At 28.2% G+C, this 17,461-nt stretch overlaps 3 protein-coding genes and 1 pseudogene across 4 annotated transcripts, besides 3 other annotated features; 1 reads left to right on the top strand and 3 right to left on the bottom strand.

Annotated features, from left to right (window-relative positions):
• Window positions 1–480: 480 nt before the first annotated feature.
• TVAGG3_1032870 lies at window positions 481–1,455 on the bottom strand (annotated as a pseudogene). The gene has a single exon. A coding segment is annotated over exon 1 (975 nt).
• A 2,629-nt stretch (window positions 1,456–4,084) lies between these two features.
• Window positions 4,085–4,592: a mobile genetic element.
• Window positions 4,320–4,469: a mobile genetic element.
• Window positions 4,593–7,342: 2,750 nt separating the features above from the next.
• Window positions 7,343–8,262: a mobile genetic element.
• A 2,134-nt stretch (window positions 8,263–10,396) lies between these two features.
• On the bottom strand, window positions 10,397–11,356 carry TVAGG3_1032830 (ribonuclease inhibitor domain-containing protein; the record flags this gene model as incomplete). Its single annotated transcript, XM_001311618.1, has 1 exon — window positions 10,397–11,356. The coding sequence occupies one exon, from the start codon at window positions 11,354–11,356 to the stop codon at window positions 10,397–10,399; it is 960 nt and encodes a 319-aa protein (XP_001311619.1).
• Window positions 11,357–11,465: 109 nt separating this feature from the next.
• On the bottom strand, window positions 11,466–13,814 carry TVAGG3_1032820 (leucine-rich repeats (6 copies)-containing protein; the record flags this gene model as incomplete). The annotated part of the gene is made up of 1 exon (XM_001311619.1): window positions 11,466–13,814. The coding sequence occupies one exon, from the start codon at window positions 13,812–13,814 to the stop codon at window positions 11,466–11,468; it is 2,349 nt and encodes a 782-aa protein (XP_001311620.1).
• Window positions 13,815–15,327: 1,513 nt separating this feature from the next.
• Window positions 15,328–16,938, top strand: TVAGG3_1032810 (leucine-rich repeats (6 copies)-containing protein; the record flags this gene model as incomplete). The annotated part of the gene is made up of 1 exon (XM_001311620.1): window positions 15,328–16,938. The coding sequence occupies one exon, from the start codon at window positions 15,328–15,330 to the stop codon at window positions 16,936–16,938; it is 1,611 nt and encodes a 536-aa protein (XP_001311621.1).
• Window positions 16,939–17,461: the final 523 nt, after the last annotated feature.

Here is a 17,461-nt window from a genome sequence, read left to right as displayed (position 1 = left end):
AAATTAATATTCTGACCATCAAATATCACTTTATCATTTATTATATCCAAATAATTTTTAGGTGTTAATTGTTTATTTTGTCGTAAACTAACACCTTTCATTTTTTGTGCAATCTTTTTAAAATCACCTCCATCAATTGAACCGTTGAATGATGTATAACACTTGGGGCATAAAGCAACCATGTTATCACCTTGTTTCTCAATTGCTAAACCCAATAACTTCTTCTCATTGTGCTTTTTCTTCAGCTTTATTCTTTAATTTAGGTTTAAATTTCTCATCAAAACAGAAGAAATCAAATGGTGCGAATTTGAAAATGTTTTTATCATAAAATTGTTTATCGGTAACAATTGCTTGAAATGCTTGAGTGTTAGGAAGATTTGGATCACCAGCGATTGCCCAATAAGATGAATCAGTATCACCTTCAATGAAATGAAAACGATTAACATTCATGCATTTATACATAAAATCATAAATGAAAACCAAATACCAGTATTTAGCATTATCTAAAGTGAAGAATGCCTCTTGTAAACATGTATCACATCTATAAAATCTATCTTTGAGCATCACTTGATACGTTTTCACCTATTTCTCTTATGTTTTTAAACTTATTTGACATACATGCAACGCGTGCCTTCTGTGCATTCATTATTTTAGTCTTTGTGTAATTTTGTGTATTCATTGCATCGTAACCATATGATCCATTAAGTGAAATCTTGCAAAATAAACTTTTTCCTTTATTTCCTTCTAATTCAGCCTTTTGTCTTTCGTTCATAAATTCATTCGCAAATTCATTAAAACAAGTGTTTTTAGTAAATGTTAAAATTGATTGAATGTCATCAATGATAAAATGAAATCTGTCTATTAGATACCAAAGATAATAAGAAGAAAATGGTTGATATTGGTTGTGTGTTGATGCTAACTGAGTTAATTTTCTCTCTGTTTCTGGTCAACTGGTAGATTGTTTGATTTCATGTAATTATACATAAAACCACCAATTGTTTTTTCATCTGTGATAATATCTAAGTTTCTTATTATCGGTAAAAAGTTTATGTAATCATTAATGTATTTTTCATCAATGTGACCCTTTACTTCAGCCACGAATAAAGTATTTTTCTTCTTAATTATTCCCAGTGCTTTTGCTTTCTTTGTTGCTGTATCACAAATGATAACACCATTCAATCTTCCCGGCATATACATTTTATGGTCAGTATATTGAATGAAATCATGAGGATTAGATGAAAATGATGAAGGATATAATGAATTAAAATCAACACCAACGAAATGAGTCATAATGTTGGTGGTGTCCTCATTTGATACAGTTTTAGTTTCTGGATTATATGAAAGTTTATTAATGTGCGTGATTCCTTTAAGATTTACTCTATGTTGAACATTTGATAGACCACCAGTAATTCCATTACGGAGAATGTGATAAGCTTCAACTGAATCTAAAGTCATTGGTAAATTATTTTTTAATGCATAATTTCTTAAATTGATTCTTAAACGTTGAACATCTTCATCTTTATTTGATTTTACGACATTAAAACAACACATTAACTGACAATTTTCTTTGGTATGTGGTTTTTCATTATCGATTCTATCCAATGTTGGTTTATTTGCATATGTAAACGCTTTACCACACATTTTGCATTTAGATGAAAGGATTAAATCGTGATAGTATTGAAAATCATCCATTGAAACATTATTTTTAGTATCTCTTTCTGCTTTTTCATCTTGTTTCTTATATGATTCAATTTTATATTTCCAATACTTTTTCGTTAATTCAAAACTTGATTCTATCTCTTCCTCAGGATATTTTTCATTAGGATTAAAGTCTTTATATGCTAAAGCGTAACGAATCATTGAAGCATTCGATGATAAAGAAAGATTATGAAGCATGTCAATTTTATAAACAAATGTTTCTTCAATAATTTTATCGATTGGGTCAATCATAATTTCAACATCTTTATTGCAATAATGAATAAAATATTCTAATCTATTCTTAAAATTTTTAGCATCATTGAGATATATTTGATAATCACTATCTGATATAGTTTCTTGAGTTAATGCTGAATAAAATGAATCTTTCGTGAATGGTTCCACTTTATATAATTCTTCTTCGTAATTTTCCCATGTGATGAATTGATAAGGGAAAAAGGATTTAACACGTGATTTATTGTTTCCGAAATCTTGAGTGAATTGGTCTAATGTCCCACCCGCTATATAATTTCTGATGTCAATAAATCTCAATTCATATGGAACGTTTGTTTTCTTTACAATGATTTGCTTAAATTGTGAAGATGAACCCAGCATTGATTTTATTTTCCATTTTGCAGTGTTTAAATCACGAAGAATTAAATTTAAATCAAACTTTCCCGAATTAAAACCTATGATATTCACTTTATTGAATTCCTCATCTAGAAGTTCTTTAAATGCTTCCTTCTGTTTTTCATTTAATGTATGAGTCAAAGTCCCCGCCGTTTGCGGCTTCATTAATTCATTGTATTGTTCAATATTTGATTTAGCAACTAATGAACAGGTTGAAAATAAAAACTCAATCCAATCAGAAATAAAAGAATCACTCGAAGTTAAGCAAAAATTCCTCGTATATGTTTTATCATTTAATTTAACCGTTGATGATACCATGAATGGTTTTAAGTAAGCGTTCAAAGTTGCACACTCAGAAAGTTGTAATTCTTCTTTAGTCTCTAATGTTTCAAAGTCAAAAGTAATATAATATCTTGTCGGTTGATAATATTCCTGCAAATTATGAGCTAATAACCACTGATATATCTTCTGTTTCGTAATATGTGGTGCATATGGTTGCTGGGTCTTTTGCAATTGAACGTCTTGAATTAATCTTCCATTATTTTCTTTACATTTCTCACAATGCTTTAAAAATCTTCTTTGGTTTTTCCTTTCTGGATCATCACGGATAGAATAAACTTCTTCTTTACAATATGGACAAACTTTATAGCCGGTGAGTGCTTCAACGTCTGTTATTCTGTCAGCGTGAAGTTTTCCACATGGACTCTGTGTTAATAAAATATTTACTGTTTCAAATTCTGGATCTATCATTATTGATTCCACTAATGGAAAGTCTACCTTATTTATGTCCACGTCTTCTGGTTGAGGATCACAATAATAGAAATCAATATTAACATTTAACATTCTCGCTAATCTCTCACTTTCTGATGAAATGTCAAACCCTTCATATGCATCTAATGCTTCATTTAAATAGCTTCTACGAGTTTTAGGATTAACACCATCAGGAATGTTATAGAAGCGTTTAAATAACCTTCTACCTTCTGCTCTAATTTGATTATCATTCATTTTAGCTGTTCCGTTTTTGTTCATTTATGTAAGAATAAAATATCAAAAAATAAATAAAAATAAAGTTTTTTTTATTAAAGCCCATAAAATGAATTAAGAACACATAAATTTTTATCATCCGCGACGTGACGAATACATTTTAATTTACTCAAGAATGTGTACCCTGATACATTAAATCTAATTCCTGTCTTATTTAATTTCACAACTTTGAAAAGGAATGTATGAATAGCTATAAAATGATGAGAAGATGTTTTATGGGTTGCTTCCATTTTTTCTGAAATAAATGAATAAATATAATGCTTATACGTTTTCATATCTTTTATGTTCTTAATAACGAATGGTATAGACCTTTCCACTTCATCTTCCTTCGGTGCTGTTCTTTCATATGAAACATTATTGGTATCTTCAATAATGAAACCACAATCACACAAAATTTTATAGGTTCCAATGGTTTCTTTTGATATTTTATCTAATAAATCAAAAACTTTATCAACACCTGTGCATTTATTTAAATAATAATTTGTGTAAATATCATGATCTTCTTTCTTAATCGTATTAGTTGCATATGTCACGTTTTTAAGAGCTTTTTTGAATTTTTCGGAATCTAAAGGTGGTGAAAGTAGGATACAGGGGTATTCTTCATTATCAATAAATTGTAACTTATGTTTACGAATAAATTTAGTACCTTCTGCTGAAAGTGTTTCGTCTATTTCACCATCTAATAAATTTTGTGTTGATTCTGAGACATAATTTTTATATCTTTCTTCATGAGATTTCTGAACTTCTGATTCTGAAGCTGGGATATTCATTAAACCCTCTACTTCATTTTCATTATATTTTTCAACTTCTCTTAATTCCTTAATTTTTTCATCTATTTCATCTCTTATTTTTTCCAGTCTTTCAATTTCATCATATTCATCATCTTTAATCCGTTCTTCATAATATTCAGGGAAAACATCAGGTTCTTTAGGTTTTTCTTTTTTAGATGCGGGATATAAGAAATTTATAACATCATCTTTATTCATTTTTCCATCATAATCAAAATCATTTAAGAACTCCGCGAATTTTTTACAATTTCTTAAATAATATTTATCAACTTCATAACCCGCCTCCTCTAATATATTCTTTATTTCCCCGTTTGTGAATCCCAATTTTTTAACGTTGTTAGTTTTGACGCTCATTTCATACAAAATAAAAAAAAATAAAATAATAAACATAACTAAGTTTTAATTTTTCGTAAGACATTAGTTTCAATTTATTTTTACCCGTTTATGAGGTCTTTGATTATGACTCCATTGATTCCATTCATTTTTAAACAATGTTTAATTAATCGTGGAATATCTGACATCATCTATATATAACTTCTTTTATAAATGATGAAAAATAAATTATTTTAAAATCAATGTTAATTTTTTTAATGATTTATTTCATTATGTATGGGCTGAGTGTAAATGTCTTACGATTTGAAATCCTTTTTAAATCTTGATTTATTCAAAAACGTAAGAATAAAAACCGTAAGAATCATACATTTTTTACTTCATATGTTAAAAAAATGATACAAAATCGTTCAATATCGTATGAATTCTTACGTTTACAAAAAAAGTCACACAACCCGCTATATATACTACTATATTGATAATGTTCAACGGAAGATTCGTTGTCAGAAACTAAACTAAAACATAATGTGATTTAATGATTTTTATATAGATAAAAAATTATATTTTTTAAGGATACCCTTACGTGTCAGATTTTTTGCGCATACGAAGAAGTCATGCTAGACATGAGCTATAAACCTGAAATTTTAGCAACATATTTAAAACTTTTTAAACTACAATACACTTTAATATTCAAGAACAAAAATATTCTTTTTAGAAAATTACATAATTATTTTATGTGAAATCTATATAAAAACATATTTTGCGAGCGTAACTTTTTTTCTTTATAAGCACCTTATATGACTGATAAACTGTGAAGGCACATAATTGTTAATTCATAGAGTTGATATGTTTCCAAAATTGAGAGGAAATTTGAAAATTGAATACCCTTTCAATTCAATTTTCAAAAGATATCAGCTCCTTCAATAATTGAAGGACGATTTTGATCATTTGCTCTTAAAACAAGTATGCCATGGAGAAAAAAGTTACGCTCGCAAATCTGAAATATAACTATCATATAAAAAAATTAAATTCTAATTTTTTACTCTATAGATATTATTGGCCACTTGTGTAATGCATAAAAGTTTATGTCATATGCATACATTTGGAAGTATGGGAGACGAGGGAAATTACTTCTATGAGGCACTAGGATTTTTAAAAATTTCTCTATCGGACTCACCATTCAATTTCTCGAAAATTAAAAAAAATCAATAATAGCTAAAATGTATTATGCATAACAAATTTTAATGTTACACGGTATTTTTTGAACTTCATGACATGAATTTTCTTTATATTATTTTTTTTTGGATTTTCTATGATTTATGCGATAGGCTGGAACAACATTGTAAGTGCAATGATATCATTTATAGAGAAATCTAAAACTTCAGCATTCAGAACTCGCAACCACAAAAATATTCATTTGCTAAGTAAGTAAAGTTGATTAAGTTCGACACTTAGCTTTTATACGTAAAACCAAGTGTGTATTGTTATTTCTTGTTAAATTATTGAGAAAAAAATAAATTGTAAGAGAAACGATACTGATTATTGAAATAATATTGAGGGTAGCTGCAGATTTCTTCATTAACATGCCGGAAATTTGTTAATCTTGGTTTTCTATCATAAAATCTGTCGAAGAATCTAAAAACGGAGATATGAAATAGAGATCATGTAAATCTAGAGTATCCTGTCAAAAAATAGACTAAGCATGTAACCCTTTTTTGGTCATAAACACTTTTTACCACTTAGTCATACAGATGATCATTAAATTTAAACGAGCACTTTTTGTCAGAATTTATTCTTTTACAAAGACAGAAGATTTTAGTATTATTTAATATTAGTGCTGTAGCAAAATTCAAAAAACGGTGAAAATTCAGTGAATTTGTGAATTCACATTTTTTTTCGACATTTTTCTTGATATATCCATGCACATTAAGAACACAGCTTTGATACGCTTAAAAAAGCATATTTCATATGAAATTGTTAAAAGAAATAAACAATTTATATAAAAATTGCACTTATGGGCAGTTTAGATATATAATTTATATATAACATATATACAAATCCATAGACAAAGTGCAATAACTACAATGTTGTAGAAAATTACAGCAGAAATACTGACTTTTTGAAGGATAATAAGAATTCTTCTAAATGTTGTATTTTTATAATTTGATTGATTTTTTTTACTATTTCATTAATCTTTATGAATAATAATTATTTTTAATATATGTGCTATTAAAATTTCAAATTTTGACTAATATATCTAAGTTATCTGAACGAAACATTTAGAAAATATCATACTTACATTGAAATAGCAAGTAGAGCATATTAATAGCAAGTTTCTTGGCTTTATATCTATCATCTATTGTTGTTGATCAAACAAAATTCACTCTATTATATGGTGTCAATTAATTAAAACAATTTTTAATAGTTATTTATTTAGTGCGAATAAGTGCAAACTCATAAATGAAATAACTTAATAGTAGAAATGAATTATCTGATATAAATCTCACATTTTGTCCATCAGAAATACTTTAATTGCATACGCATAACTATTAGTAATACGTCTGGAGTGTCAATTAATAACAATCCCACAACAATTAAAATTCAGATTTATTAAACTTATTTTTTCCTAAAAGTTTTCTCAAATTACTATATATACATAGGTGGATAAATAATAGTAATATTGTAAAAAATTAGATAATTTTTTTTATTATTTGAGAACCTCTCAAAAGTTCATTCAATTTATCAATTGTTTCAGTTTATGTATATTCATTTCTGGAGCCTAAAACTTTAGCAATCATGACAATATCATATTCTCTTTCTAACTACGCAATGTAAGGGTATCCTTAACTAATAATAAAGGTGACCAAACTATTTTTTGAAAGTCCGCCACAACTTTTAATGGTACTATTTCAGCGTGTACAATGAATACAAAAATTCTAAGAGTGCCACATAAAATAGTACTTTAGACTTGAGTTAATGCTACCAAGCAAATGTTAAAAAGATGACTTTAGTGTTTTGATAATCAAAGATTAAAATCATTATTGTCTAAATCATAATATAACGACAGAAGTTAATGTTTTTCATAAGTGCTTTAAATCCACTTTTAAAAGTATACCTCAAAAATCAAAATATCAAAAAAAATTGGCCGATAGGTTTGGCTTTAATTTTTGTCTGCTTTTATGATTTGATATGGATGTTATAATTTTAAAAGTTGAGCCAAATTCACCAATAGATTTTTGAGATTTGCAAATACTCAATAATTTTCAGCGTGTTATCTTTTATTAAAAGAACTATTTGGTTTCAGTATCATATAAATTGATATTTACTTTCTATTTGAACCTTCATTTAGCTAATGATTTAATAATACAGATTTCATCTAGTCCTTATAAGAGAATTTTGAATTTGTTATAATAAAAAAACAAACAGATATAGCTTACACTTCTATAATAAAGATACCTTTTATAGAAATCAGTATGAAATGTGTTTTGGCTTATTGGAAGCATATCAGACATAATCGCCATAATCAAAAAATCTATATACCCAATAAGTAATAAATTTGTCGATATAGATTTTCCATAAAATTAGTTTTTAGTCTGATCTTAAAATAAATTTAATTTTTTATAAAAAAAATCACATTTAAAAGTACCTTTTTAGTAGCTCGAAATCCTGTTGGTGGATTTCGGGCGTACTTCAAAATTAGCTTTTCTTCTACATATGCAAGCTATATTTTAAATATGGAGCAAATCGGATCGGCGAAAGGAGTTTAGTTACCTTTCTAATAATTAGAATATATCTTTCTTATAATAGTTTATGTGTTTATACATATTGGTTGAGTTGTTTATACATATTGATAATGAACAAAGGAAGGGTCATCGTTTGAAACTAAAGCATAATGTGATTTAATGATTTTTCTTCTAATAGAATATGTGCTTATTATGTATTAGTAGACTTGTTTGTACATATAGATAATGTTCAACGGAAGATTCGTTGTTAGTAACTAGACATAGTGTATCTGCATATTAAATCGATTGTGATTTGATAAATGATTAAAAATGTTTTTACTTCCTTCTATGAGTAAATGTAGACACAATATACTTGAAGATCTAGGTTTGCATTATGAATTGTAATCAATCCGTTTTTCATTTTGTTCTTTGTTTTTGCTTACTGTGTTTAGAATTGATTGTGATTACCATTATATAATATGAATATGTCTATTCTTCTAGTAAATGAGTTCGTTTTATTTCCTATCGATTAATGTTTGTTACTGATATGAATGAATATTTACACCTTTAATAGATTTTAATTTTATGTATATATACTCCAGAGAAATGCCAATTGGAATTTATTTTTAGATACCCAGATTTTCCTTACTTTTACCACCTCTCTAAAGCTGGGGACACCGCCTATCGTTGGGAGTAGCTATTAAATAGAACCACCAAGGGTATTTTTCGAACTGCCGGTGTAGTGTAGTGGAAACATCTGACATAATGATTTGTTATGCCAAGGTTTGATTTCCGTTTAGCCAAATTTTTTCTTTTTTGGATCATGAATTTTTTTTTGGGTCACTATAAAATTTGTTTCATGTTCTAAATCTGCTGCATATGTAATCTATTTTTATTTACCTATTTTTTAAAAATCTATTGGATTGCCAAATTTGAATATATTTAAAATCATAAAACTCCAAAAAAACTATAAATATATGTTTTATGCATAGTGCCGATACTCAAATATCAGATTACTTAGATCCATGAATAATATCCGAATTTTTTTTCTTAAAATTAAACTTCAAAACTTCTTGCAATCTTATTCTTAATCAATTGTAAATTTTTAAAACCATTTTTTAAAATAATTTTGCGTAAATTTTATTCTCATGTTGTTTTAATCGAAAATTGATACATTTTCAAAAAAATAATATTGACTTATGAAATTCATTTTTAAGGTGAAATAGTATTGTTTTTATTAAAGTATATGAATAATATATAAAAAATTAATGAATAATATAAGCAGATTTTTAGTTTACAAAACAAATATGAGCAATGCAATTTCAAACTTTTGCTGGCAATTTCGATATTGCTCAAGTTTGTAGTATTTGTGATACCTATAACATCGGCTTAATCAAAATTCAATTTTTCTTATGAGTTATTGAGAAAATTTGATTGCAATGAGAAGGATTTCGACGTTTTTGATAAACTAAGAGCTGAGCTTTAGGGGTTCAGTTCATTTATGGCTGTAGTTTGATGCGTAGATCTCTTTTTTATTGTAAATTCTTTCAGCATGGAGATCGAGAATGAATCTTTTGAGAACTTTATGAGTTTTTACACCCGTAAAGAGGTCCTTCGAGGAAAGATAGTCCAGACTACATGAAGATGTGGGTTAACCAAAAAAATCCGATGGTTTCCCCATATTCATGTAGATCTTCGAAAAAATGAGCACCAAAAAAGCCAAAAAATAGGCTTTTTATTGGATTTGTACACTAGATCAATAATCTATTTAGGATCTGACACTCTTTTTAGCCAGAGATATGAGGTCCTTTCTAGGAAAACGATCTATTCATCCATAAAAAAAATGAATTATCGTTTTCCCCAGAAATTACATGGGGAGTGGTAAAAGTAAGGAAAATCTGGGTAAAATAATGGTATTCATTTAATCGCATAACATGATATTTAATTCTTTACTTTCTTCTAACAAAATAAATAATAAATTATATTTCATCAATACATATTTGTTTGTTATATGAGGCAATGATTAATGATTTTTAAAGATGAAAATTATCTAACCCCGCAATTTTGAGAATTGAATGAAATCTGAATAAAAGTTTCAGCAAGATGCTGATTCTTATCAATTAATTTTAATGATCTAAATAAAGAGCCGCTTCCGTCTCAAACTCTTCTTGATACTATCTACAGAACTTAGAGCAATCCCAATGACATTGCGGCATAAAATCCATAATTAGCTCTATAATTAACTTTTTCGTTCGAATAGCAACTGACAAATTCATTGCAAACTGTGTAATTCTTTGGTTTCATATATGCTATACTCTTATGGCGATAGCAGCATTGAACATATGCATTATTAACTATTGAATTAAAGTTTCTTCTCGTTTCTGGAGTTGAAAAATCAATCAATCCATAATGTACAATTGTAACATTTGTAACATTGTAAAAAGCATTTCCTGTGAACATAATATCAGGTTCAGTTGTTATATTAGTTAATGAATAACAATTATAAAAAGCCATTTGATTAATTGTTGAATGTGAACTCATGTTCATTAATGTTAAATTTTCGCAATCTTCAAAAGCACTGACACCTATAGTTGAATAACATGGGATAAATGTTTCATTAATAATTGAAGACATAAAAGAACCAGTGTCTATAAATATTCCAGTATCAGGAATTGTTATTCTTTTTATATCGCTAGATGAAAATGTGTATTCATCTATTTTAGCAATCCCTTTTGGAATAGAAAAATTATCTGATTGAAAATCTGAAAATGACCAGTTTCCCATATCATTTAATGTAATAGGAATTGTTAAATTAGTAATAAATGAACCTCTAAATGATTGATCGGCAATAAATGTTGTTCCAATTGGAATTGTTATATTCGTATATTCAAGATAAGAAAAAGCAAATGGACCAATATAACTAATATTTGCAATTTCAGGGAATATTAATTTTTCAAAAGGTAAATTAAAGAATGCATAACTTCCAATTGAAGTCACCGTTGAAGGAATATTGATTTCAACGATACTGCTGTTATAAAATGCATATTCATTTATTGTTTGGAGTCCTTCTTTAAGAACAAGCTTTTTGAGAGAACAATTTCTAAATGCATATTTACCAATTGATTGAATTGATGAAGGAAGATCCATAAATGATATAACTGTATCATAGAATACATTATCTCCAATTAAAGTTAGACCTTCAGGAATGATAATGTTTGGAATTGATGTATTCTTAAATGCATATTGTTGAATTTCTCTAATTGATGATGGAAATGTTACTTGAAGCTAAAGCATATTGATATAATTTTGTGAAGTTTTCTTTAAGATGCAAATAAGAAAGAGATGTGTTATAAAAGACATTTTCGCCAATAGATACAAGTCCTTCTGGCATTTCTGCTTCTTTAAGAGATGAATTAGAAAATACATTATTTTCAATAGTTTTAAGATGTCTTGGAAGATAAATTGTTTCAAGCATTGAATGTTGGAAAAGTCCAGTTTGGAGACGGTCAACTTTTGGTGGAATTGTGATGTTCTTGAATGTTGTATATTGGAAACAATATTGACCAATTGTTTCAACAGTATCTGGAAGTTCTAATCCTAGAAGAATTGAAGAGTTATAAAATACATGTGAATCAATAACAGTAATTGCATTTGATAATGTTATATTATAAATCAAACTATGAGCAAATAATTGGTAACGTAATTGAGTTACATTATTTGGAATTACTATTGATGGCATTGAACTGTAACAAAAACAAAATTGATCAATATATTTAACTGATTCAGGAATGTCAACTAATAAACAACTTGCATTATAAAAACAATAAGAGCTGATTGATGTCAATGTTGATGGAAGATAAATATGTTTAATGCATGTATCTGCAAATGCATTTGATCCGATAGTTGTCATACCTTCTGGAACTCTAATTTCATTAAATGAACATCCAGCAAATGCACGCTGGCCAATAGATCTAATTTTATCAGGAAGAATTAAATAAGAAAAGTTTGTATATGCAAATTCAAAATCATATATTCTTGTTCTTTCTTCTGGTATTGTTATATTTGACATTGGAGTCCATGAAAATGCATAATTTCCAACACCCATTCTTTCTGATAAATTGAATGCTATTAATGATGAATTGAAGAATGCAAAACTTTCAACAGATGTTATTGTACTTGGAAGATTGATAATTGATACATTTGATTCTCTGAATGCTCCTGTGCCTATTGTTGTCATTCCTTCTGGAAGAGTAATGTTTCCCATTGGTGTTCTTCCAAAAGCTCTGTCTCCTATTGTCCTAAAACCATCAGGAAGATCAAGGAATTGCAAGTTAGTTTGATAGAATGCATAATAATCAATAGATTTTAGAGTTGATGATAATTTGATAGTGGATAATTGCGACTCCATGAATGTTCCTGCTTGAATTTGAGTAGTTGCTTCTGGAGTAATGATTGATGTAAGTTTGCATCCTCTAAATGTCCATCTTTCTATCCTTGTTACTGATTTAGGAACTTCGAATTCAGATAGTCGTGAAAAACTGAACATCGATTCTGGAATAAATGTGAAATCTTCGAAGATTGAGAAATGTCTTATCATTGAGAAATTGAAGATTGCAGGTCCAATATCAATGGGATGACTTGGAATATAGACTTTAGAAATTCTAGATCCTTCAAATGCATTTGATCTTATTTGTGTAATTGATTCAGGGCATTTGACCCATACTAAATAACTATTTGCAAATGTATAATTTCCAATATATGTTGCTCCATCAGGAATAACCAATGATTGCAATGCACTGCATTCAAATACATATCTTCCCATTGTTGTGTTTGGTGGATATATAATCCGATGAATATTAGTATATGCAAGTCCATAATCCATTATTTCTTCGAATGTATCAGGAACAGTAAGATTAAATAATGGTGTGAATTCAAGTGCTCTGGAACCAATGACTTTTAAAGTATTTGGAACTCCTAATTCTTCAAGACTTCCACAGTATGAAAAGACCGAAGCATTCAGCATTGTTAAACCTTCATTTAATGTGAAGTTTTTGATACGATTATTTGCAAAAGCACCAGCTTCAATTACTACTACTGATGGTGATAAGAATACCGTATTTAATCCTGCAAGCTGAAAAGAATAGTGATGGATACGAGTAATACCATCAGGCACAGTTATGTTATTCAAGCCGCACGACCAAAATGCATTAGCTCCAATGAATTTAATAGTAGGAGCATAGTTAAACCTTTTCATTGAAGTTTTAGAAAATGCATCATTACCGATATATTCCATGCCATCGGGTGTTAATATATCGTTAAGTTTCGAACAATTTGCAAAAGCAAAGTTTCCAATGTACTTTAACGTATCTGGAAGTTGAATTTTTTCAAGATTATAGCAATTATAGAATGCGTAGTTTAGGATTGTTGTTGTGGTGTCATAAATATGAACTTCACGAAGAGATGTCATTTCAGCAAATGCATTATTTCCGATTTTAGGAACTTTGGTTATGTTAACAAATGTAAAATATGTCCACCACCTAAATCGGTAATCTGGAATATCCCCTCCCGATATATTTGTCCATTCATTTGAAGAAACAATCTGCATGGTACAGAAAAAATAAAATAAAACGATAATTTTCTATGAAAATGTCGTTGGTGAATCATTTTAAGCGGAATAATTATTCAATATATTAGTCACTCAGATAATAAGTGGAAATGGAAAATTGTCAAATATTTCCTAAGTTCATTGAAAATCACGGCGGTTATTTTTATTATTCTTCAGCAAAAGCCTGGTTTTTAAAAGAACATTAAGTGTCGCTCAATATAAAATTTTAATCCGCAAAAGTTTACCGTTAAAGGTTATTGGGAAAATTTTAAAATTTGTTATGGTATGTGGTAATGATTTCAATTATAAGAAATTGATGTATTTTTGAGGAGGATACATTTTGTAAAAATAACTACTGTAGATACCATAACAAAATGTTTTTTGTTAGCCATACAGTAGGAATTAAGATTTTATTTTCCTATAAATTTTGAGTAAAATTAGACATCTTCTCAAATTCATCAAACTTCAAAATTCTTTTTGAATGACCATTGAAATTATTTTGCTATAATTATACTTAATACAAAGAATATAATATGTTTCAAAAATTATCCAAGTTCTTTTGATTTATTCTCAAAAAGTGATGGAACGATGATAATTAAAATTCTGCATTTACTTAGTATTAACATTGAATCGATTGCTATAAAATGTAAAATTTAAATTCAATTGTTCTCAAAACATCCAATCTAATTAAAAAAAACGCTGCATTTATAGATTTGATGCATATTAAATTAGTGATTTTGATTCTAATAATTCAAATTGATATTGAAAAATAATTATCTTTCAATTTTCGGACATTCAATTTTACAACTAGCAAAAAAAATAAGTGAATCTGTATTTAGAAAGCTTCATATATACAATAAGTATAATGAATATTGATGAAGTCACTTTTTTATATTTGTGATTCTAATTTGAATAATGCCGCAAGCAGTTTATGAGGATATTAATGGTAGTTTCATCATTAGGGATGGATATATATCTAATTATCAATTCAATGGTTGGAATTCAATCATTAATGCTACGATTTCAAACGTTGATTCTATTGGATACAATGCTTTTCAAAATACGAATAGTCTAACTCATGTTATTATTATTGGTAGTCTATCTTCTATTAATAATAATGCATTTCACAGTTCCAAATTAAAATCTTTAACAATTCAAGGATCTGTAACTACTATTGGCATTGCAGCTTTCCAGCATTGTTCAAATCTTGAGGAATTTTATATTTCAGGTAACGTTCAAATGATTGGAAGTTACTGTTTTTCGAATTGTCATAAATTAGCAAATATTAGTTTAAATACTGGACTTACTACGCTTGTACATCATTGTTTTCAATCTTGTTCTTCCAAGTTCTATAACATTTATAGGAGATAATGCATTTTATCTTTCACAAATTGAATCAATCAATTTGTCTGCAAAGATTTCGATTGGAAGATGTGCATGGGCATATACTCCAATGAGGAAATATGAAATCCCTGTTAACCGAACAGTAATATATCATAGAGAGTTACAGTATATGACTTTAGATTTGCTTATTTTACCTCCCACTATAACGTATATTGCTGACTATGCATTTACTTGGTCAAATATTCCAAATGTGACAATTCAATATGGACCAACACAAATATCATACAATACATTTGAGAGAGCAAATATTTCAGAAATCATACTTCCAAATTCAATCAAAATAATATACGAAAACTCTTTTCTGTACTGTAAAGTTGACAATGTATATATTCCCACATCTGTAGAGACCATTGTTCGTCATGCTTTTCAATATTGTTACATTAGGAATATTACTATTCCTGAGGGAATCAAAGTTATTAACTATCAGACTTTTCAATGGAGTTTCTTAGAAGCTGTTTCTCTTCCTTCTACATTAAACAGCATTGGTTATCAAGCATTTTATTCAACACCATTAAAATCAATTGAATTTCCATTTAATTTAACTGTGATAGAAACTGAAGCATTTGCAAATACATCATTAAAAGAGGTTGTTTTTCCGATGTCGATCGAAGGGATGTGTCAAAAAGTATTTGCTTCTTGTAATATTACGAACATAATATTAACAACAAATTATAAACACTTAAATAATTTGTTTTGTGGGTGCAGATGCCAGAATTTTATTATGCAAAATAACTCAATAACAAATATTGGTTCAGGAGATTTCAGTGGAACATTAATAAAGAAATTAATTTTGCCAGAAGGCTTAAGAAATATTGATACCTCTGGATTCTCTGGGAGTGTTATTGAGGAAATTTCATTCCCATCAACTTTGCAATCTATTGGATCGTGGGCATTTAGTAATATGCCATGTGAGAGGGTTGTAATCCCTCATATTGTAAGTTTAGGTTCACATTGTTTCGTTGGAAGTGTTCTAAAATATATTGAATTATCTCCACCACTATCAAGTATTGGTAGCTATTGTTTTTATAACATTTCACTGGAAACTCTGATTTTACCTCTTACATCAAATTCTCTTAAAATTGGAGAATTTGCATTTGCTTTCTTAGATTTCTCTAACTTTACATTTCCAGCAAATACTGAATCCGTTGATCAACATGTCTTTAGAGGAACAAGTATAGATACACTAACAATTGCCGGAAGTATGAAAAAATTTTCAAACTGGTCTTTTACTGATTGTCATGTAAATCAATGCATAATTGAAAACGGACTTACTGATCTTGAAGAATATTGTTTTGCAATGTCTTATGTTAAAAGAATTGTCATTCCTTCAACTTTGGTACAAATTGATCAATTCGCTTTCATGTCATGTTTAGTTGAAGAAGTTGTTCTGCCTAACGATTGTAATGTTTCAAATAATGCATTTGAAGATTGTTATAATTTTCAAAAGGTTACTATTGGACAAGGATGTATAATATGGCCAGATGCATTTTATAAATGTTATGCATTAAAAGAATTGGTAGCATATGACAATGTCAAGTTTATAGGAAATGCATTTGGAACAATTTCAAAGGCAATTAATTTGTTCTATTATGGTACAAGTGATCCATCAATCCCTGATACAATTAATAACTATAAGCAAGTGGCTTTCATTGTTAAGGTATCTTGTAACTATCCAAAGTCAACATTTTGTGGAATGCCTGTTAATAAATTATCATGTTAAAATTTTCTATTTTTCGAATAAAAAATAAAATAAATTTCATTTATCCTTAACAATCAACATCTGATTGTAGACAAAAGACTTAAAAGATCTTTCTTAAGAGCTTTTGAAGTCTTTGTTCCTCATCTGAGGTACAATACCTTATCAACTACCTCAGATAAGGAACAAAATTTGTTATAATTCCTTTTTCTCTAATACAACTTTCAGATCATTATCACAAATGGCTTATTCTTATATAATATAGATCAAACAATATAGTTAATAAAATACATTGCTGTGGCCCATTCTTGCATTGATTGGAAATTGTAACGGCTATCCAAAAAAAGTGTTATGCATTCTAGTGTGAGTAGAGAAAATATCATAATTATTATGAAATAATAATAGTTACTTGCAATTAAAGATTATCCTAGTGGAAATAATGAAAAACATTATTCTATTTTTAAATTTTTTCACTTTTGAATACTCTTCAGAATTTCATAGAAAATTTAAAAATCATTCAACTCGACATAGAAAGCGATCTAGAGCT

Source organism: Trichomonas vaginalis, chromosome I (genome assembly GCF_026262505.1).
Source record: "Trichomonas vaginalis G3 chromosome I, whole genome shotgun sequence".
Lineage (NCBI taxonomy): Eukaryota > Parabasalia > Trichomonadida > Trichomonadidae > Trichomonas > Trichomonas vaginalis.
The sequence above is the reverse complement of the archived record's forward strand: the minus strand, read 5'-3'. Positions and strand labels throughout refer to the sequence as shown.